At 42.6% G+C, this 23,085-nt stretch overlaps 1 protein-coding gene across 1 annotated transcript; it reads left to right on the top strand.

Annotated features, from left to right (window-relative positions):
* The first annotated feature begins 1,017 nt into the window (after window positions 1–1,017).
* Window positions 1,018–16,626, top strand: LOC133367538 (vomeronasal type-2 receptor 26-like). Its single transcript, XM_061591631.1, has 6 exons — window positions 1,018–1,097; window positions 5,725–6,016; window positions 7,896–8,753; window positions 9,404–9,631; window positions 14,786–14,912; window positions 15,728–16,626. The coding sequence occupies exons 1-6, from the start codon at window positions 1,018–1,020 to the stop codon at window positions 16,624–16,626; spliced, it is 2,484 nt and encodes an 827-aa protein (XP_061447615.1).
* The last annotated feature ends 6,459 nt before the right edge of the window (window positions 16,627–23,085 follow it).

Here is a 23,085-nt window from a genome sequence, read left to right as displayed (position 1 = left end):
GCGGCACTAATGAATGCCTATATTTAATGACACGTTTCCAGGACCTAGCAATGGAACTTGGGGTTCCGCTGGCCCTGAAAAAAACAGAAGGTCCAGCCCCCATTCTGACTTTCTTAGGTATCGAAATTGACAATAGCAGGCAATGCTGCAGGCTGCCCCAAGAGAAGCTTATAATCCTCCATAGGAAGATTGCAGAAGTTATAGGTGCAAGAAAGTTTCCCCTTTCCACCCTTCAGCAGTTGGCAGGACACTTGAATTTTGCCTGCAGGGTAGTAGCACCTGGCAGGGCATTTTTAAGGTGTGTTTATGACGCCATGATTGGGCTGTCGCGACCCCGCCATAGGTTTTGGGTTACAGCAGCGTTACGCGCTGATGTGGTGGTGTGGTCTTCCTTCTTACGGGATTTCAACGGAATATCCTTCTGGAGGCAGGACCAACTCTTGGAGTCTGAGTTACAAGTTCAGTCCGATGCATCTGGAGGTTATGGCTTTGGGGTAGTCTTTGGGTCTTCCTGGTGTAAGGGTCAATGGCCACAGACATGGGTGCAAGACGGTTTAGACAAGGATCTAACCTTTTTGGAATTCTTCCCTATAGTGGTGTCTGTTTATCTATGGGCTGAGAGGCTGAGGGACTCTACAGTCCATTTTTGGTGTGATAACATGGCCATGGTCCATGTTATCAATTCCCTTACATCTAGGAACGCCAGAGTTATTAGCCTTTTCCGGGCTTTTGTTCTCCAGTGCCTGCGTTTTAATGTTCTTTTTCGGGCATGGCATGTTCCTGGCATTGACAATAGTGTTGCTGATGCTCTGTCACGGAACCAGATGGACCGTTTCCATCAGCTGGCGCCGATGGCCAGGGCTCAGCCGGAAGCCGTGCCCCCTACAATTTGGGAAATTGGAGAGCAGAGTCGGCGAGGGCCATAAGCCTATCCATTGCCCCCAGCACGCTCGCCAGCTACCAGAGAGCAGGGAGGGCGTTTCAGGAATTCTGGGCTGGCAAGGGCTACGCACCAGAATGGCCTATTCCAGTGAGTCATCTGCTGGAATTTCTGGTGGACGGCAGGAGACGTGGCCTGTCAGTCCGGGCTCTGCAAGGTAAGCTGGCGGGGCTTTCCTTCTTAGCAAAAGCAGGTGGCTTTCAGGATAATGCGGGGGACTTTCGGGTCTGCCGCATGTTGGCAGGGTGGGCTAGGGAACATCCTGCCCCCCCCTGATTCCCGTCGACCTATTTCAGTCGACATTTTAATAGCCTTGAGTGGCCAGTGGGACAAACTTTGTTCCTCCAACTATGAAGCCTCATTATTTCAGGCAGTGGCCCTCACACTGTTTTTTGGTGCCTTTCGAATTGGAGAAGTCGTAGCTGGCTACAAGCGAGACTCCTCTGGTCGTGCCCTTCAATTGGCAGATGTTACCATAGAAGGAGGTTGTGTTTGCATAAAGCTGAGAAGGTCTAAGACAGACCAAAATTGTAAGGGACGATACGTCCAGTTGGCCCCATCCACAGTGCCTGCCCTCTGCCCAGTGCGGGCTTTACAAGCATTTTTGGCAGATAGGGGGCAGAGGGATGGATATTTATTTACCCACGCAAGTGAGGTTCCCCTCACAAAATACCAGTTTTGGGCTTTAACTAAGCAAACTTTGCATAAGCTGGGGTTTGACCCCTCACAGTTTGGAACCCATTCCTTCAGAATTGGAGCTGCTTCCACGGCAGCAGGTATTGGTTTTCCCCAACCAAGAGTACAAGCAGTTGGACGTTGGTCCTCTGGTGCCTTTAAAGGCTACATTCGCTCCTTTTAGTGGGCTTGGGAACTCGGAAGCCTGATTTGTTTTATTTATTTTGGCAGGTTGCTGGACGGGGCAGGAGCAGATGTGTATCCTCATATGCGGCCACAGCATGATTTTCTGGGCAGCCCGGAGGGCAGCGAGGTTGAGCATGGGCTCGCAGCTGGGCCTCAGTCGTTGGGCTATGGTACAGTGGCTTGGCCGGCGAGGAATGTGTTGGGAGGGGCTCCTACCCACCCTGTTCCAGCAGAATGTAGTGCGGACAGCCCCGCACGTGGTGGTCATTCACCTGGGTGGTAATGACCTTGGTTTGCTGCAGGGCAAGGCCCTCAGGGTGCAGGCATGTAAGGACATGCAGGTGATAAGGCAAAGGTGGCCTTCGGTACGTCTGCTATGGTCAGACATGCTCCCACGTAGGGTGTGGCGTGGGGTCTGGAATCCTTGGGCGCTCAACAGAGCACAGAAGAGGGTCAACCGGCATATTCGGTTGGCTCTTCTTGGGCATGGGGATTTAGCCATTCCGCATCCCCATATTCAGCATTCCCAGGTTGAACTATACAGGGCCGATGCCGTTCACCTGTCTGACGCAGGTAACGACTTCTTCCTGCAAGACCTGCAGAAGTGTCTGCGAGAGGTTCTTTTCGGCAGTGGGGTAAAGGGGGACTAAATAGAGATTTGTCCCCCTTTTTGTGGCGGGAAGGTGTGGGAAGGGAAATAGGTAAGGACAGCTAGGTGGCCCCCTTAGGCACCTTTGGAGGTGATTGGCGGTTTCGGAGGCCTGCCTGTCAGAGATTTCCAGCTTGAGGGCAGGATATGGGCTGCCTCTGGGGCCAACTTATCTCATCTACCCAAGGGTTATCCAGCCCCGGGTGGGGATGACGTAGGAAGGCCACCCTACTCACCTACAAGGTGTGGCCTGGGTAAGGGTAAGCACATGGGCTTGCCCTTCCTCCGGCAGGGGCTGGTCGCCCAAAAGCTGTATGGCAAGATACTTGCTTAGAGACAGTTCCGCACCTAGGTTTTCCTTCTGCAGGTCACTTTAAATTGGGTTTATTTTAATGTAATTTAATAAAGTGGCCCTTGTTCAACCCAAGCTGATGTGTCTGTGTTTTATTTCACCCCTCGACTGCAAATGGGGCCTCACTTACTGCGTAGCTGGTGGGTGCGGCCTAGTTGCAGCCAGGGGTGAAGCTGCTGCCTCCATCTTCCGCTGGGGCAGAGTCGCACATCGCGGCTATTAGACACGCGTGACGCACAGTGTGAAGGGGCGGGGCTTAATGGGCCTATTTAAGCCCAGCTACCCTTTCCAACCTCCTCTTTGCTCGAGCGATGCCCACCCCACCCTCCCTCTTTCATGGTGTGCCTAGGGGTCGCTTCGGGGCCAAGTAGGAATTTTTATCCTGCCCACCCTAGTTGGCGGGCAGGTTTTTTTGCCTGCTCCACACTATGGGAGTGGGAGGGAATCGGGTTAGGGGGCGTTGTGATCAATAGGTGGTTTTGGCTAATTTGGCTAATTTGCATTGGAGTTAATGCCCGGCCGGGCAGCTCATATTAGCACTGGTGCGGAAAGGTGCGGGAAGGGAAATAGGTAAGGACAGCTAGGTGGCCCCCTTAGGCACCTTTGGAGGTAATTGGCGGTTTCGGAGGCCTGCCTGTCAGAGATTTCCAGCTTGAGGGCAGGATATGGGCTGCCTCTGGGGCCAACTTATCTCATCTACCCAAGGGTTATCCAGCCCCGGGTGGGGATGACGTAGGAAGGCCACCCTACTCACCTACAAGGTGTGGCCTGGGTAAGGGTAAGCACATGGGCTTGCCCTTCCTCCGGCAGGGGCTGGTCGCCCAAGAGCTGTATGGCAAGATACTTGCTTAGAGACAGTTCCGCACCTAGGTTTTCCTTCTGCAGGTCACTTTAAATTGGGTTTATTTTAATGTAATTTAATAAAGTGGCCCTTGTTCAACCCAAGCTGATGTCTCTGTGTTTTATTTCACCCCTCGACTGCAACTTATTACCTAAACAAAGGGAATTACAAATGAGAGTTCTAAACATGCAATAAAAACATTTTCTCCAGCAATTCCACAGGGAATCCCCAACTTGGACTGAATCATTATCTTTCTGTTTGATTATTGAAAGCACAGTGATTAAGTGCTGCTTCTCAAAACCCCTGTGGAGTTTCAGTGGCCACAAGCAAAAGGAATAGCAAAGTCTGTGAAAGAAGTTATAAATATAACAAGATCATTTAGAGAGAGTCTGGGATCCACTAGTCTGATCTTTGGTACTCCCAGATTCTGCTCTATAACAAAACTGAAACTACCATTCAAGTCAGACTCTTTTCATCTCAGAGACTCTAAAGAGAGTGGTGAAGAACAGAATTCTGGAAATTGTGTCTAGATGGAAGATTTGCTTTTCTACTGAGGATGGTATTTTTCCTGGTCTTGTTGCTGGCATTGATTCCTCACAAGGTATGCCAGGCCCATGTTGTACAATGCAAGGTTCAGTATCTATACCATCCTCTTCACACCTATCATCATTCGGGAGATTTCATCATTGGTGGAATTGCCTCTCATGGTGGCTTCATTTCCAATTCAGCAACATTCATTGAAGAACCCCCACCAGGATTGCATGAAGAACTTGTGTAAGAACTTAAATTTTGGTTGTTTTTATCTCAATTTATTATGTCACTAGAATGATCATTTCTAGGGCCACAGACTCAGAACACCAGCTGGGACTGCAAACCCATAAGCACTGACCTGGGAATACTCCCTTTGTATTAAATAGAAGGACATTGCCTTCTGTTCCATTTTTTATTTGTTTCATGCAGCAATGCTATGTTATTCATCTCACTGTCTGTTGTTGTAGGACTACTTAACTTACATACCTTACATAATTAATTATGAGAATTATGTTGCCATTATACTATTCCACCCCATTCATTTCAATGCAAAGGAAATGCAATACAAATATGGGAAAAAAACATAATTAATTATGTGCCTTTGCAGACTGAAAGCAACAACAGTGAATACTGGTCATATTCACTGGACTGATTTCCATTCACGACATGGGATGAATAAGTGAATATTTGCCATTTCTGCTCATATTTCCATTTTTTGGCAGAATTCTCCAACATATTTAATGAAATGGGACCAATTTCTGAGTGAAAATGCACAGGATTGTGCTGTTACTGGGTTAAGTTGATGCAATTAAATAAATACTGTGAAAAAGAAGCTCCCATTTCTCCCCGCAAAAATGAATGAATAAATAAGTAGTGGAATGAATGTATATCTGTGTATATGAAACAGCACCTTTGAACAGTTGATTTTGATAAACTGTCTCTTAAAAGATATGTTACTGAGAATGAATAGGAAGGCTTGAGAACTGAATTTGAATACTCATATTGATTCATTATAGAATCTTTGCTTAGGTCACCATAGGTTAAAGATGTATAGGAAAGATGTATGGATAGTGCAACAATAATCAATAATCTGTACTTCTGAAACAATGTGCAAACCAAAACACAATGATCCTTCAAATTTTGCACCTTCTAGATTTTTTTAATGCAGATCTCCAACCCAAACTGCATACCAAAAAGCATATATTAGAAGCAAGCGTTCACAAAATATGTTAATAAAAATGCTCTACAAAATACAGTATAGTAGGAAAAATTGCTTGAAAAAATCTGTATACATTTCAATTCAGGCTAAGAAAATTTTACAAATTGATATAGAAATTTGGCGAACTGAAGAATGAAAAATAATAGGAACTTAGAGAAACCGAAATTGACATATTCATCCATCCCTAGATTTCAGCCTCACAATTCTATACTCAGTTACCAAGGAGTACACCCCATTAAAATCAGTGAGGCTTGATTTTGAATATTTATGTTTAGAACTGTAGTGTAAGTATTCAAGAACCTTCTGATACAGAATCCAACTTCCATTCTAGCATTCTGCCTAAGTATTATCAGCACATCCTGGCCTTGGCATTTGCTGTAAAGGAGATCAATGAAAATTCACAGACCTTGCCCAATGTCTCCTTGGGTTTCCACATCTATGACAGCTATTCCAGTGCAACGCGGACCTACCATTCTACAATGCTCCTTTTATCTACACTGGAGAAGTTTGTTCCCAACTACATATGTGGTGTCCAGCATGATCTGATAGCAATCATTGGAGGACTAGACTCCCGAACTTCCCTTCACATAGCAACTATCTTGGATATCTACAAGATTCCACAGGTAGAACATCTGTGTCTATAAGTGTGCGAAACATGCACATTTAATACTACTTTCAGGCTTCCTTGTCTCTTCCAGCTTCTGTGGTTTGGAAACAAATGATTGTACTGTAAATAGACTGGCCATTGTCTTTTCTTTATTTTGAGTGTCACACCCATCTGTAGTTCATTCATAAAGAAGTTATGTGTTCTTCATTTTGTTTCCTTTCTACTCAGGTTCAGGCATGGGTATGACCGCAGACAGTTAATACAAGTTAATGAAGAAATCAGTCTCCCACTAACTTGCATCGGACAGGATAGTGAGTTCTCCATTAAGTTGCATAGAGGAAAAGAAAGGGTGCATCCTCATAAATACCTCAGAGGAAATCACACACACAACCAGCAAGGATACATATATTCCAAGGGCCCCACCTGGGAGAGTGGACTTCTCCGCCACTATCCATTTTTGGGGCTGCAGCCTTTGGTGCTTAATGAGGACCTGATTTGGGTTGGTTGCCAGAGGTGGGATGCCATGCTGCCATGATAACGAAATGCAAGTAGCTACCACTACAATCACAAATTTCTCCCTGTTATGGGCTAAGCCCCTTATTTTCATTTGTTTGTATACATTTCTCACGTAAGTGCCTGTTCTCTTACAAAGCAGCTTCTCTCCCTACCCCCCAAATATCATTCAGACACTTTAGCCTGTCTGCTCAGTCCGAATTAGTAAACATAACAATAACAAGTCTGGGAAGAGAGCCAACACGTCAGCTTGAAGAGACAGAATTGCATAAAAAGTAGTTAATTTTTTAGAGGCCTTACAGATAAAGAGTTTAAAAACAGCATAAAAAGGCCAAACACCAAGAGTTCAGGGCCAGTGCTATATGCCTGGTCAAAGCAAGAAGTATGCATATCATCTATCCCAGCTGATGGTTTCTGTATTCCAAATATTTTGTAACTCTCTCTTAGTTTGAGCAAGCTGGGAAAGGCATGATGTACATTAAACCAGATAACTTCAGAAAACTGATATCCTAGATCTCTATCCCAAGCCCATAATCTATCATTTCTCCAAGATCCAATAGTAAATAAATTTGAAGGATTTGTACGATGTTCTTTACCTACATTTCAGACCGCTATTGTTGTGCCCCAGGTGCAAGGGGAGTTAGATCAGGGAAAGGAATCAGATGAGGATGAGGTCCCTGTGGGCGTTGAAGGAGGGGGGACTCTGCCAGCCCACAGACTTCCTTGGCCAGCACCCCCATCGAGGGAGGTCCACCCTGCCTGTGAGCTCCCCGCCTGAACTGTTGGGAAGCGAACCTTCACGCATGCCAATCCCACCCGTGCAGGAATCCCCACCTGGCACTTCAACCACTTCCATGCCAACCAGCTTCCCACTCCCTGAGGTCGCATAGTCACCTAGTGAAGCCCCACAGTCACACTGACCATCGGAGGCTCGCCTCTCCTTGCCCCGCACGAGAAGGCGTAAGAAGAGAGACTTTCAGAGGGTAGAACTCCGGAGGAGCCGTCATTTACGTGCTAAGACCTTCCCTACTTAAGCAGGTGCCCACCCAGGCTCTAGTGCTGAGCCAACTCTTCCCACACACTGCAGAGACTGTTTATGTGGGCTAGTTAGGGAAAGTAGTGAGTAGACAGGTTTATGAAGCGCACTGCTTTGAATGTAACCATCACACTAATAAAATGAGAATTAGTCCAAACCTCGCCTCCATCTCGTTTCTCCGACTCTGAGCTGGACACCTATCAATTATATGACAATCGTGAATGTCACATGACTTGCAGAGTTGTACTAGGGAGTCCTCACATAACTTATGATAACGGCTTTAAACAGTTGAAACAGCTATACAAATTGTATTAATTTCTTTTTCCCCTCCTGAATCTCTCTTTAGCTCATATACGGCCCTGCTCCAGTGATGAATGATAAGACACCAGAACTTCCCTTCTACCAGATGGCTGCCCAGGAAGCCCACCAGTATTCAGGGATTCTCTCTTTGCTTTTGCATTTCAGATGGACCTGGATTGGGATCATTGTGTTGGATACAGACAATGGAGAAAAATTTGTGCAAACTGTGTTTCCAATGTTTACCAAAAGTGGTGTCTGTTTTGCCTTCCTAGAAAGAATTCCCGATTTTAGTTTTATCACTGAAATTAATGAGATACTACAACAAGGTGCAAGAATACATGACAAACTGGCAGACAGCAAAGCTAATGTAGTGATGGCCTATGGAGAATCTTATTCCATGGCATTTTTTAGATGGCTTCCATATCTGTCAGAGCATGAGCACATGACTAAGAAAGAAAAAGGTAAAATATGGATCGTGACAGCTCAGATTGAATTTGCTTCATATGTCTATCAAAAGAACTGGGACTCAGGAATATTCCATGGTACTATGTCCTTCAGAATTCACTTCAATGACCCTCCAGGATTTCATCAATATGTTGAGTCCAGAAACCTTTCTCACACAGGAGATGGTTTTATCAGGGACTTCTGGCAACAGGCCTTTGGTTGTGTATTCCCAAATTCCATTGTTGGCAAGGTGGAGGGGGATATTTGCACTGAGGAAGAGAAGCTAGAGAGTCTTTCTGGGGATTTCTTTGAAATGAGCATGACAGGCCACAGCTACAGCATCTACAATGCCGTGTATGTGGTGGCCCATGCTTTACATGCCATGTCCTCATCCAGACTCAGACACAGAGGAATGGTGCATGGTGGAAAGCTGAAATTTCAGAATCAATTGTTTTGGCAGGTAATGATCTAAAGAACTGCAAGTCGTAGAGCACTGTATATTGGATGTTGCTCCCTCACAATGTCTGCCTTCCCTCAGTTTTGTGGGCCTGCTCTTTGTTCTCAGGCTTTAGAGCTTTGTGCATGCATCTGCTGAAAAGAAAACCAGACTTGAATCTATACCAAGAAGAAGGAGAAAACTGACGTTATGGTAGACTGGTTGGTTCACCACACATTGTGGTGTCTGCAAATTCTGGCAGTGCAATGGTGGCACCTTGTAGAGGACAAAGCAATATAGGTTTGGCACATGAAGTGTAAGGGTTTGTTTGTGAGGTGTCAGTGTCCTGTATCTAGTTACAAACAGGAAGCAGTAGTAATGGCCAGAGAGCACTGCTTTCACTATATCCTCCCATCCCCCAAATCCTTCCACAGAGCAAATGCTCCCACGATATGGCCTCCTCTCCTGGGGGGGGGGGATAAGTGAGAAAATTGATTGGCCACCATTGCACCTGGGATCTGCTTACCATCAGGTATTGCCCAAACTGAATTTTCTCATGGGTCTCTATATGGGTCTTCATATATTTAAAAAAACAAACCCTGCCTCAGATCTTAATCAGAAAGGTCCATCTGCAGTCTTTTCTAAACTCTTGTCTTTCTCTCTTTTTTATTTAGCTCCACCACTTTCTTAGAAGTATCTCATTTAACAACACTGCAGGGGACGAGGTCTCCTTCAACCAGAATGGAGAGGTGGTATCTAGATTGGATATTATCAACTGGATCATATCCTCCAACCAATCCTTTTGTAGAGTGAAAATTGGTGGGCTGGATCCCAGAGCTCCTCTAGACCAGGTGTTCACCATTGATGAAGATGCCATAACATGGCATAGCTACTTTAACCGGGTAAGGTCCAAGTCAGTGGTGACTCTTGCTCATTGGGACTGGTGGGGTGGAGGCAAGGCAGCTAAATTAGATGGAACTGCTGTTTCACCATCTGTTGGTGGTTTGGCTGAAATCTTTGGGATCCTCAAATTGTTAATTGTTAATAACACATGTTCATACTGTCCATATACAGTATATTCACCTGAGGTAGTCCCTGTATTTTGTTACCCGTTCCTTCTGCATGTATACTCAGAAGGGTGTCCTACTGTGGTCAAGGGAGTTTACTCCCAAGTACATAGGACTACAGCCTTCACAAGCTGTTTTTTCACATGTCAGGCTACTGATAAACTCAAAGGAGCAGAGCCAGAAAAAAAATGGCAATCCTGCTTTGTCTTCTAGAAAGATACCTTAGATTGTACATTGCAGGAGACAAAGTGGGATTGCCATCTTTTCTCCTCATAGGGCTTTAGTGCCTACATATATATTCTATCCTTTCTCTGTTAGTCCCAGACTCCACTCTTGTCTTTTGTTTATCCTTCAGTTAAACAATAACCAGCCTTTCTTATATATCTGTTTCTTTTCCATTTGTTTCCCATCCATTTCCAATCAATCCCAGCCCCATCCTTATTGGTCATCTGGGTCTCCATCGTACTAGTTACCTAGGTAGTGTCATGTCTATTATTCTCCGCTCCTCCTATTTTTGGCCCTAGTTCTCTTAAGGTTGGTTTGCATCATATTTACAGCTGTGTTCTGTTTTCTGTGATGTCTTTATTAGTACTTTAACATGTGTGCTTGTCGGTAAGTCTTGTGAGTACATTATACACAATCCAGTACCTTGTACACAGTCAGTGTACGAGCAGCACATATACAGTGAGTGTATAAACTATAAAGCTTAACACTAGCATAAGGCATCTACATTACATTAAATAACATCCGCGGTGACACCAGAGGAAGAGATGGTAGAAGTCCTGGCAGTAGCAGCAGAACCACCATCATTGGCCAAACTGTTTCACCTCCACTCAGGCTACTCTGTCCTAGTATTGCTTTTCTTGTTGTTGGTAGGCATGCTGATAGTGGAGCATGGAAACTGGCTCAACCAACTGTACAGTCTTTAAAAAAGAAGCATTGTTTTTTTTAAAAAAAGCAGATTGTAAAGGTATCTAGCACAAAAATAAACACCCAGGACCTACATGTCTGCAGTTTGGTAGGATGTCTTCCTTACTGAGGGTCTACCATCTCTCAAAATTCCATGTGCCTTTGTGAACAAAAAAACAGAAAACAAATAAAGGGATGCCATTTTGGTTTCTCAATACAAGTCAACGGGAAACAGACAACTCTGATTTCTGAATTTTGATTCATATTTGGGGTCCAAATTGGGTTAGATCCGCTCCAAATCAATCCAGTCTGAATCAGGGCCCAATATGAATCCCCTAATGGGGGAGGGTTAAATAAGAACAAAAGAAGCATCTGCTGGATCACGTCAGTGGCCCATCTAGTCCAGAATCCTGTTCCCACAGGATAATTTCTGTGATCCCCTCTCCTCCACATCCCTCCACATTTCCCACTTTCCAGCCCTCAGCTATGGAGGCAGATCTGAGGAACAAGTTACATATTTTTGTTAGAAGATCAGCCAGTTCACACTTGAGTTCTTTGAGAACTCTCAGGTGGATTGCATCTGGACCCTGTGATTTGGCAGTTTTTATTTTGTCTATTAAGCCTAGAACTTCATCTCTTGTCACCACTATCTGCATCAGTTCTTCAAGACTACCTTTCTGCCAAAATTTGTTCAGGCACAGGGATCTGCCCTATATCCTCCACTGTGAAGACAGATGCAAAGAATTGCTTCTCTGCAATCTCCTCATCCTGCTTTACCACACTCTTGACTCCTTTGTCATCCAAGGGTTGAACTGCCTCCCTAGATGTTCTCCGGCTTTCTATGTATTTAAACAATTTTTGTTGGTTTTTATGTTTTTAGCAATGTGTTCCTCATAAGCTTTCTTAGCATCCCTTATTGTCTTCTTGCATTTCTTTTGCTAATGAATGTGTTCCTTTTTATTCTCCTCATTTGGATAAGACTACAGTTTTTTGAAGGAAGCCTTCTTGCCTGTAATAGCATCTTTGACTCTGCTCATTAACCAAAATGGATCCTCTTGGCCCTGGTGGTACATTTCATCTACAGTGTACACTCCACTTGAGCGTCTAATATTGTGTTTGTAAACAACTCCCATGCTTTCCCCTCTCAGCTTTGCCTTTCAGCTTTCGTTTTAACAATGTCCTCATTTTTGACAAGTTTCCTCTTTTGAGGTCAAATATGACCCTGTTGGATTTTCTTGGCAATTGGCCATTTATATGTATGTTTAATTTAATCAGGGCTGGCCCCAGGCATGCTGGGGCCCTTGGGCATCAGCTTCCCCCCGGGCCCTGATGTGTGTGTGTGTGTGCACGTGTATGCATGTGTGTACACGCATGGGGCCCCCATGTCCCCCACCTACCTGTCGCCTGTCTTTTAGCATTGCCATTAACCAAGATGGCGGTTATGGTTTCCCTAAGGGGATGAAACCTCCGCTACCATCTTGGTTGATGGCACGCATGCATGCTACATGCGTGCATCTCTGCCATCAACCAAGATGGCAGAAGGGCTTCAGCACCTTACAGAAACCTCGGCGGCCATTTTCATTAAGGGCAATGCTAAAAAGCAGGTGACAGGTAGGGGGGGCAAGGGAATGGCGGGCAGGCGGAAGCTCCTGCCCTGCAATCCACAGCTGCTGCCACAGATCGTGGAAGGTGAGTGAAGGGGCCCCTCAGGGGCCCCTGTAGCTCCATGGGCCCTTGGGCCAGTGCCCCACCTGGCCGCCCTTTAGAACCGGCCCTGGATTTAATAGTACTATGGTCACTGCTCCCAATTCTTTCAACAACACTTACATCTTGCACCAGGTCCTGGGCACCACTTAAGATTAAGTCCAGGGTTGCCACCCCTTTGGTCAGTTCCATAACCAAGGGTTTAAGGGCACAGTCATTTAGGTTATCTAGAAATTTTACTTCTTTGTCATGTAGCCAGTCTGTGTCAGGGTAGTTGAAGTCACTGATGCCTACAACATTTCCTAGTTTGGATACTTCCTCAATTTCATTTTTCATCTCCAGATCTACCTGAGCATTTTGATCAGGGGAATGATACAATGTCCCCAGTACAGAATTACTCTTGGGGCCTGGTATCACCATCCACAATAATTTTGTGGAGGAGTCTACCTCATTGGGGGTTTCTAGCTGGCTGGATTTAATGCCCTCTTTCACATACAGTACAGAGTGACACTACCTTCAGTATGTCCTTCCATGTCCTTCTGATATAGTATATATCCAGGAATATAGTATATAGTATATAACCATGTCCCACTGGTTTTCTCCATTCCAACAGGTTTCCATTATGCTCACTATATCAATGCTATCCTCTAAAACCAAGCACTCCACTTCTCTCATATTGGCTCAGAGCTTTCTAGCATTAGCATATAAACACTTATATACAGTGTCTCTCTTCAAGTTTCTTGTGCTCTTTTGGTTTGGTCTGGGGTACTTTGGCTCCTCCAAATTGCAGCCCTGTGCCCCTGCATTCACAATGCCTACCTCTGGGATTACCCCATATAAATATTCATGTTTTTTGTCTTTATCTTAAGGGGGAGATTTGTTCTGAACCAGACACTCCTCAGATCTTATTGGCTTTCCTCCTGCAATCAGTATAAAGGCTACTTTGCCACCTTGTTGATTTTAAGCACCAGCAGTCTGATTCTATCACAGCAAGTAGAGCCCATCCCTTTTGTACTGGCCCAGCTTTCCCCAAAATGTTCCCCAATGCCTAACAAATCCAAAGCCCTTCTCCAAACACCATCATCTCATCCACACATTGAGACTACAAAGCGGCACCTGTACAACTGTCCCTGCACATGGAACCAGTAGCATTTCAGAGAAAGCTACCTTGGAGGTCTTGGCTTTCAGCATCCTACCTAGCAACCTAAATTCTGTTCCAGGATCTCAGCAGTGTCTACTAGGCTATCTAGACCAGTGCTCTTCAAATAAGGGTCAATGAATGTTGTTGGACTACACTCCCATGATCCCTTGACCAGCAACTAAACTGGCTGGGGATGAGGGGAGTTGTACTCTCCAAGAACATCTGGGGACCCAAGATTGTAGAACAGTGATCTAGATGACAGGCAGTATCCACAACCTTTGCACCAGATGGCAAATCACCCTGTGTTCTGCATGCCCATCGCACACCCCACTATCTATGTTCCTAATGATCAGATCACCCACGGCCAAAAATTCTCCACTCTCTGGAGAACTGTCCACAGCACAAGAGGACATCTCCTTGTCCTTCAAGTAATAAGTCCCTTCTAAGGGATTATTTCCCTCTTCCTCAGAACTATGCTGTCCTTTCCTGAGGCCTTCATTCTGCACTATAGCAGGAGAGCTATCGTCCTGGGAATGGGACACAACTATAATGTTCTCTAAGCCTCATCCACAAACCTCTCTTAGCTTCTCCAGATCAACCACCTTGACCTCAAGGAAACAAACTTAGTCCAAGACAGGAGCTCATTGAACCAAGACCACACCCACAACTTCTGTACAACAGGCAGATAGACATACATGTGACAGGCAGGGATAAACACTGGAAAGCCCCCCCTTTCTGGATTCCTACCTGCATTATTGTTTTTGTAGTTTATTGAGTTTATTGAAAGCTTGGGTTTTGTTTAAGTCAAGAAACAGATGGGCAGAGTGGTGCGTCCTGGCCTCTTTGCCCTGCTGCTGAACTAACTCTGCTGCTAAACTTTTCTTAACACTTCGTTGGTGGGGCAGGGATGTTTTGTCAATTTAAAAAGTCACACAGAGAGAAAGGCCCTTACATCAGGCTTACATACTAAAAAAAAAAAAGTCACACAAAGAAAGGCGGAGAGAAAAGGTAAAGTTGGGAAAATGGTCCTTCAAAGTCTGGTAAAAAGGGATGATCCATAACAAGACAATTACATCCGGTTCAGGCCATGTTGATCTTCCATTGCTGATGTTCTAGTTTGATTAGCAATTGGACAATTAGCAATCAAAGTAATTTTAATTATTTACAATTGGGTCTTCTTCAACTCAGCTTATTCTTCTCATGATTATTGTTTTGCTAATTCATTTATGGATCAGACTCAGCCTACCTCTGTCTGTACTGAGAGTTGTCATCCCGGTTCTAGCAAGAAAGTAAAGGAGGGCGATCCATTTTGCTGTTATGATTGCATCCCATGCCCAAAAGGCAAGATTTCACAGCAAGAGGGTAAGATATTAAATATGGTTGAATACAAGGTTGGATGGATACAGACTCAGTTTTATACTTAGTTCCCACTGGTACACATGAAAATGTGAAATAAATTAAGTCAATTCTAACTTGTCCACTTGATTTTAAAGAGAGCTAAGTCCAACCAACTTTATATTGAAGGAGGGGGATCCATTTTGCTGCTATGATTGCATCCCATGCCCCAAAGGCAAGATTTCACACCAGGAGGGTAAGATCTTAAATATGGTTGGATATAGGGTTAAATGGCTACAGACTCAGTTTTATACTTAGTTACCACTGGTATACACGAATACGTGAAATATATTAAGTCATTTCTAACTTGTCCGCTTGATTTCAAAGAGACCTAAGTCCAACCAACTTCATATAGAACCAGCTCATAATGTAAAGAGTTAAAAAACAGAATGGCTGTAATTTAGGGGAAGATGCATATCAAATGATGCATTAATTAATTATTATTCCACAATGCTTAGAATGTGAGGGGAAAGCTGTTGCAACACTTATGACACAGGCCCGTTTGCCTAGAGAATTACATCACTGGTGCATTAAAAATTCTTCTCTACTCCCATTTGGCTTACCACATACTTATCCTCATAGCAAAACACACTGTTTTAAATTCATGACATTTTAAACCAGTTAAGCCCTCACACACACACACACACATTTCATAATACCATCACTGACTGTATTCTCTCATCTGAATCTAGGAAGTTTATCTCTCTGAGAGGAAAATTATAGCATGTTGCTGTAACTGATAGCATATATGTGAGATCAAGACCACAACTTGCTTGTTCCAGATATGAATGACTGTAATAAATGCTCAGATGAAGATTATCCCAGCAAGAACCAGGATGTATGTATTCCCAAGGATAGAAGCTTCTTGTCTTGTGAAGAACCTTTGGGCATCAGTTTAGCCTTCTTTGCTCTTTCCTTTGCTTTCATCACAGCTCTGGTACTGGGAACATTTCTGAAGCACCACAACACACCCATCGTCAAAGCCAACAACCGAAATCTCACCTACACTCTTCTAGTCTCCCTCCTGCTCTGCTTGCTTTGTGCTTTACTCTTCATCGGCCAACCTCAGAAGGTGACGTGTCTCCTCCGACAAACTGCTTTTGGCATCATCTTTTCAGTGGCAGTTTCTTGTGTGCTGGCAAAAACTCTCACTGTGATTCTGGCTTTCATGGCCACCAAACCAGGATCCAGGATGAGGAAGTGGGTGGGGAAAGGACTGGCCAACTCCATTGTTCTTTCTTGTGCCCTTGTACAAGCAGCCATCTGTACTCTGTGGCTAGCAATGTCTCCTCCATTCCCAGATCTGGACATGCACTCAGTGACTGAACAAATTATAGTAGAATGTAATGAGGGCTCTGTGACTATGTTTTATTGTGTCCTTGGCTACATGGGCTTCCTAGCAATTGTGAGTTTTACTATGGCTTTCCTTGCCAGGAAATTACCAGACAGTTTCAATGAAGCCAAGTTTATCACCTTCAGCATGTTGGTCTTTTGCAGTGTTTGGTTGTCCTTTGTCCCAACCTACCTGAGCACCAAAGGAAAATATATGGTAGCTGTGGAGATCTTTTCTATCTTAGCTTCCAGTGCTGGGTTGTTGGGTTGCATCTTTTCCCCAAAATGTTATGTTATTGTGTTGAGACCTGAGCTGAACAACAGAGAACAGCTAATAAGAAGAAAATAATGATGACTTTAATGGCTGCACTTTGCTATGTATTGCAATCAACAGGTTTGCATATAAAACAGAATTAAATACATATCCTTTGCTGTAGGTTGTAATTAAGAAGTCAAGGTGTCCACCACTCCACCTCATCAGGGTTTTTTGGGGGGTGTTTTTCTAGCTATAGGAAAATTGTTGCCTCAGTTCCACTTTTTATACACACAGGTTCAAATAGTTGTGCTTCTTTAATTCTTATATTTTGGGATCCATGGAATTTCCTACTACTATACTTCAAGAGCTCCTCGATGTCACCCTTTCCCATTCCCACCCATTCCAATGCTTTTAACACCACCTAGTAGCTTAGTATATAATAGGCATCAGAGTGAGATTGAAAACACTGGAGACAGAATGAACTATTAAGACTATTTCTTTAAAGAATATTTAATTTAATTTATGTGTTTGTTTATTTATTTAAGGCATTATATACCTCTTTTCAGGCAGAGTTTACAAAGCGGTTTACATTCCAATGTATAAAAACACAAAATGAAACCATATAATTTTTAAAAAATCAATTAAGTAACTATTGCAGAAAGACGTCTCAATTGCCTGCATTAACCTGGTGACAGAAAAGTTTTCAGCAGATATTTAAAAGCCAGAACAGAAGATGCCTGCTGAATCTCTGTTGGCGGAGTATTCCACAGAACTGGGCTGATGACACAAAAGGCTTAATTTCTGTCAGATGAGCCTCGCCATCAAGGTGGGTAACCAATTAAGTTCTGGCAGATGATCTCAGTGATCGACCATTTTGTATATAAGGGAATACTGATTATACAGCCACAAGAGTGGTTGTATACCATAGCCAGCATGGATTTTTCGCATTCCACAATGTTAAGTTGAAAACATCCCCATACCATTCTTCACATAAGTACATTTCAAAACAAATCCTTACAAAACTTATAGTTTTGAACTCAGAAATGCTAGCTTAACAACCCTTTTCATGGCAATACACAAAACAGTCAAAGAGAATACAGAGTTCAAAGTGTAATATAAGAAGGGGGAAATCCAGATCCTGATGGCCTTTTTTTCTGTCAGTGGTTTCATAATTTGTTGAAATTAATTAAACATCAGGCATGTTCAAAGAGTACCTGTAATCCTATTACTGACCTTCCCCCACACTCTGACCTTCATCTTCTGTACTATAGCTACATTCACTCACAACCTGGCCCAGCTACTTGGTAAAATCCTAACCCCAGAGTTCCTCCAGTGGAACTTTTGGTTTAGTTCAGCTGATTAAAAAAATCAATTTGAGTAATCTTCTGGTAAAGCCTTTTCACAGGGCAGCCTCTGAGCTTAACACAGCTCCCAACTCCCTTCTTTTGAGAAAATTGAGTCATCACACTGAGGAATAATAGCTTAATATTAAGGCCTCAGCTATCCATTTTCAACTTGGTTTTCTCTGGTCTTTGCCTTACACTTTCTTCATCAACAGACTTTCCCAACTGATGTTATTTCTCTGAACTGGTACTAAACTGCCCATTCCTTACTGACAGAAGCTCCAGTTGGTCAGAATCTTGTTTCCCAGACCAATCAAGCTGAATTCATCTGATCCAGGCTCCATCTATAAATACTAAAAGCAATCTTCTCTCACTCGCCCCACACAGAACCTGTCACAAAGCAGCTACCATTAAACTGGGCTACAACATAGTAACAGCAAATGGCCTCAAGCCTGACAATTACACTCTGACCACAGAAATCTTTTCCAAAGCACAAACAGAAACAAACATTTCTTCACACCACCCAAAGGTAGCACTCACCTACCCATCCACCCACAGAGAGAGAGAGATAAATACATGTTCAGTCCAGAGACATAGACACACACTTCCAGTCACAGTAAATGTCAGATTACTTCAATTGCTCCCTTTAAGACTCCCTCCTGACCCAAATTCACTGCTCATTTTCCTGCAGAAGCCTCATGCTACACCAGCTTGTGGCACACACATTGTATTTTGGCCCCAAGGATAAAGTAGCCTTATGGCCTCGTTGGCTCAGTTTTACCTGGATTCAAGCCATGTCCCAAGGTGTCTATTTAGAAGATGAACTGGCCCAGATTCTCAACTTTCATTAAGTTACAGAAGCCAAGATATGAAGTAAAGTGTGGAGCCACTATTATAGCCAAGTGTGTTGTGAAAAACAAGACTGCTACTGACTTTCAGTTTCTTAGCCAAGGAGTTGGCCTGGAGAATGAACAAAATTCTGTCAAGGTATGCACATTCCACAAACCTTGGAAATTATACATAATGATCAGAGATGTACAAAATTGAGTTAATATATGCACATTCTCCAAAGGCCTATAGGGGATTATGGATAATGGCCAGAAAATGTGCAAACGTTAGTCAATATATGCACATTCCCCAACATCTGTTGGAGATTATGGATAATAACTGGATAATGTACAAAATTCAGTCGATATATGTACATTCTCCAAGGCCTGTTGGGGCTGTGTGCATTGAATGGGAAATGTGCACACTTCCCTCTTCATGGACACATATGGGCACATTCTGCATGAGGCCTGGGGAACACACATAATGACTGTTTAGTATGCACATTAACCACTCAACCTACATTCCTCTTAACATATATTTATAGTAGAAAATTTGTAGACCTTTTCAGCAGATAGCTTATGTTATCAACAGGTCCATAAATTCTCCCTAGTTGAACAATTCATTCGGAAAATATTTGCTTACATGAAAATTATTATGCATGTACACACCATCCTTATTTTAGTTAACCAGTTATTCATCCGCTCTACCTGAACCATTAAGCTATATTATATCTTTAGTGTCCTCTGCTGACATGGAGAATCTCCAAACAATTCTGGTGAACATTTATATCTAAGCAATCCCACCTATAGTCCTCATTCTAAGCAATAAAATATGTTTTCTGAAACCACCAGTTCTCAGATAATTACCTGATAATGATCTTGTCTGTTAATGGTTTTATATGTTTTGTTATGTACATCGCTCAGAGTGGCTGGTAAATCCAGCCAGATGGGCGATTAATAAATCGAATAAAATAAAACAAATATAAGCTCTCTGATAAGAGCACCCTTTTCATTATGCATCAACTTGATCTATCAGGAAAAAGCATTATTCACTTTATTCGATGAAGGAGAATGCATGTCATTCCTATGACAGGACCATATTTGTGGCCTTATGTTAAGGGTGACTTGGCTGAATCACATTCTACCTTTATAACAGAAAATTAGGGAGAGTAGGTTCTATGGCTTATACTTATAGGTAAGTCTGAGGATGGTCCATGCTTAATTTGAGTAGAAACTATAAGAAATTGCTTATTTTGAATGAGCAAAAAGTTTGACAAGAGACTTCAGCAAGCTCATCAGTGGTATGTCTTTTTCTTCCATAGACTTTGCTGGAATGGTTTTTGGGGAAAGATTTCTGCATTCGTAATGCATTTTTTCAGATATTGTTTGTTGTGTTAGGTAAAAGGGAAAGTCTAATACAGCCTTTCCCAACTAGTGGGCCACCAGATGTTGTTGGACCACAACTCCCAGCAGGCTCAGCCAGCATTGGCAATGGTCAGGTAAGATGGGAATTGTGGTCCAACAACATCTGGTGGCCCACTAGTTGGGAAACGCTGGTCTAATATGTGCCATGACCCATGAATTGTGTAATATATTTTTTAGTTTTTGTTTAAAAGGCATTATTGTGGCTAGGGATGAAAAGATATGTCAATTTCACTTGACTTAATTTCTCATTTTTCTTAAATTCAGTTCTCTGCACATCTGTAACAATTTATGATTTTTTGGAAAAAAAATCCTCATGAAAATTCTTCAGCATTTTAGTGTGAATTTCTCCTAATAAACACATTTTTAGCCAGTTTGGACTAATGTACACATTTTTCCTTGCAATGTCTCCTAATATAACACATTTTGTATGTTATTTTCACTAATATATTCATTTTAGACACATTTTCCCTTAATATATGCATTTTTGTAAACATGGGTTACAGAACTATATCAGAAAAGTGGGTAAGTGTGGATTCCAAAGGATGGCTGTGTTTTGGCTCTCATAATGTTTTGGGAAATGTGAATTTGATAAATTCAACTTTACTTGTGAAGTGAATCAAATCTCTTCTCTTCCATAATTTGGCCAGTATTAGCCAATGAGATGCTCAGCATGAACCCCTGATGACAGAATGTGAAGAGGAAGGGGGAGAGGCTGAATGGAATGTTGAGTGTTAGGCAGAGAGTGAGAGTGTGGCTGTGTGAAGGACAGAAAAAGACAAGGTTGGGGTTGGGAGAAGAGAGAGATCAAAAATTATATTTTATTTATGTATTTATGACATTTATATACCAGCTTTCCTCCATGGATCTCAAGGTGACATGCACGGACCTTTTCCTGTTTTTATCTTCACATTAATTCTGCGAGTGGTAGGTTAGGATGAGAGAGAATGACTAGCCCAAAATTCCCAAATGAACTTCATGGCTAAGTGACAATTTTATAGGGTTGTAATATTACCTGGTTGGCTGAACTTTACTCAGATTCTAGCCATGTCGCACAGTACCCATACGGACATTAAACTGGCATGATTTCCTAACTTTCATTTTAAAAAAGAAGAAGCAAGTTTCTAGCAGTTACAGAAGCCAAGATATGAAGATATGAAAAATGTGGAGGCAGTATTCTGCCCAATCATTTTGTGAGAAATGTCCCTACAACCATCTCACACTATTTTAATCCAATGAGAGAAGTCACAGTCATGACTGACATTTGGGGGGACAGAGGGAAAAGTGCAAGCTGTAGAGATAACAAATAAAGGAGGCACACACCAATTGTCTGAAGGAAGAACTTCCTGGTTTTGCTTTGAAAATTATGATTTTTCTGTTTTTTCCTGGTGGAGAAGTGAGGGTTGCCCACAGGAAAAAAAACCTGATATTAGAATTTTAGTGTGCTATGATGAGAGGGCGGCAACTTTTTCATCCTGAAACAAAAAGTAACAGTAAATAAATGTACCTGTGAAAAACAGGTGCTAAGGGCAGATCTTGGGGAATGGTTGGTAAATGTACGATTTAAGGGTATAAGCTCTGCAAAACTTATTTCTAGTTTCCTTTTCTTGCTTTGCAACATTCTAAGCCCTACTCTCCATCACAGTGGTCTAAAGAGTCAGAAATGGTGAAATGGTGTAATTCCACAGAGCACAGGAGTAACTAATGGCTAATAAAGTGATAATAAGGCTTTCAAGTATTTTATTTGTGACAGATAAGCATAGCAGAAGTCAGAGAATGTGAAAAATAAGCAGAGACAGGATTCTTCTTTCCTTTGATGGACTTCTTCATTTGTGCTAGGCACAAATGCTAAAATACCTTTGGGGGGAGTTAATTAGAAGCTAAAGGTTGCATCTTTTGTTAAAATTCAATGTGTTTTTAGGGATGGGTTTCAAATTCAATTCAGTTCACATTTAAAGCTGAATCTATCAAATTCAGACTTTTCAAAACAATATGAAAACCTAAACACAGCCATCCTTTGACATTCACACTTATTCAAATTTTGCAATGCAGCTCTCCAACCAAACAATGTGTACTAAAATACATATGTAAGGGCAAAGTGTGCATAAAAATGAATATATGAGCAAAAATAACATACAAAAATGCATTATATTAGGATAAATTGCTTACAAAAAATGAGTCACAACTGCATACAAAAATCTGCACCAAATTGAAAATTTTTCATGATCTTTTAAAAATTGCAAATTGCTGCAGAAATGTGTAGAACTGAATTTTAGACCAGAAAAATAAGAAACTGAGAGAACCAAAATTGACAGCTCATTCCTTGCCTATGTGCTTTACAGTTTAAACCAGTGAGTTCAATTATGCTTACTCCCAGATAACTACTGTGCGTAGGACTGCAGCCATTCCTCGTGGCTGATCAGGGATGTGTACCCAGGTCTCTTCACCCAAATTCCAACATACTCAAAACACCCATCATATTGAAGCCTTTACAGGGCTTTGGCTAAGGTGGCTGTCACGATGAACTCATTTCAAAAACCACCACTACACCACTTATTAACTAAACAAAGGGAATTACAAATGAGAGTTCTAAACATGCAATAAACACATTTTCTCCAGCAATTCCACAGGGAATCCCCAACTTGGACTGAATCATTACCTCCCTGTTTGATTATTGAAAGGACAGTGATTAAGCACTGCTTCTCAAAACCCCTGTGGAGTTTCAGTGGCCACAAGCAAAAGGAATAGCAAAGCCTGTGAAAAATGTTATAAATATAACCAGGATCATTTAGAGAGAGTCTGGGATCCACTAGTCTGATCTTTGGTACTCCCAGATTCTGGCCTCTAAGAAAACTGAAACTACCATTCAAGACTCTTCATCTCAGAAACTCTAAAGACAGTGGTGAAAAGGAGAATTCTGGAAAATGAGTCTAGATGGAAGATTTGCTTTTTTACTAAGG

The sequence above is a fragment of the Rhineura floridana genome, chromosome 11 (assembly GCF_030035675.1).
Source record: "Rhineura floridana isolate rRhiFlo1 chromosome 11, rRhiFlo1.hap2, whole genome shotgun sequence".
Lineage (NCBI taxonomy): Eukaryota > Metazoa > Chordata > Lepidosauria > Squamata > Rhineuridae > Rhineura > Rhineura floridana.
The sequence above is the reverse complement of the archived record's forward strand: the minus strand, read 5'-3'. Positions and strand labels throughout refer to the sequence as shown.

Excerpts from the sequence above, each read along its gene's own strand:
- LOC133367538 (XM_061591631.1), top strand. The coding sequence starts at position 1,018 with ATGGCCTATTCCAGTGAGTCATCTGCTGGAATTTCTGGTGGACGGCAG. Across the intron at positions 1,098-5,724 it reads GTCAGTCCGGGCTCTGCAAG|CATTCTGCCTAAGTATTATC; the intron begins GTAAGCTGGCGG and ends CTTCCATTCTAG. Across the intron at positions 14,913-15,727 it reads CAAGATTTCACAGCAAGAGG|ATATGAATGACTGTAATAAA; the intron begins GTAAGATATTAA and ends TGCTTGTTCCAG.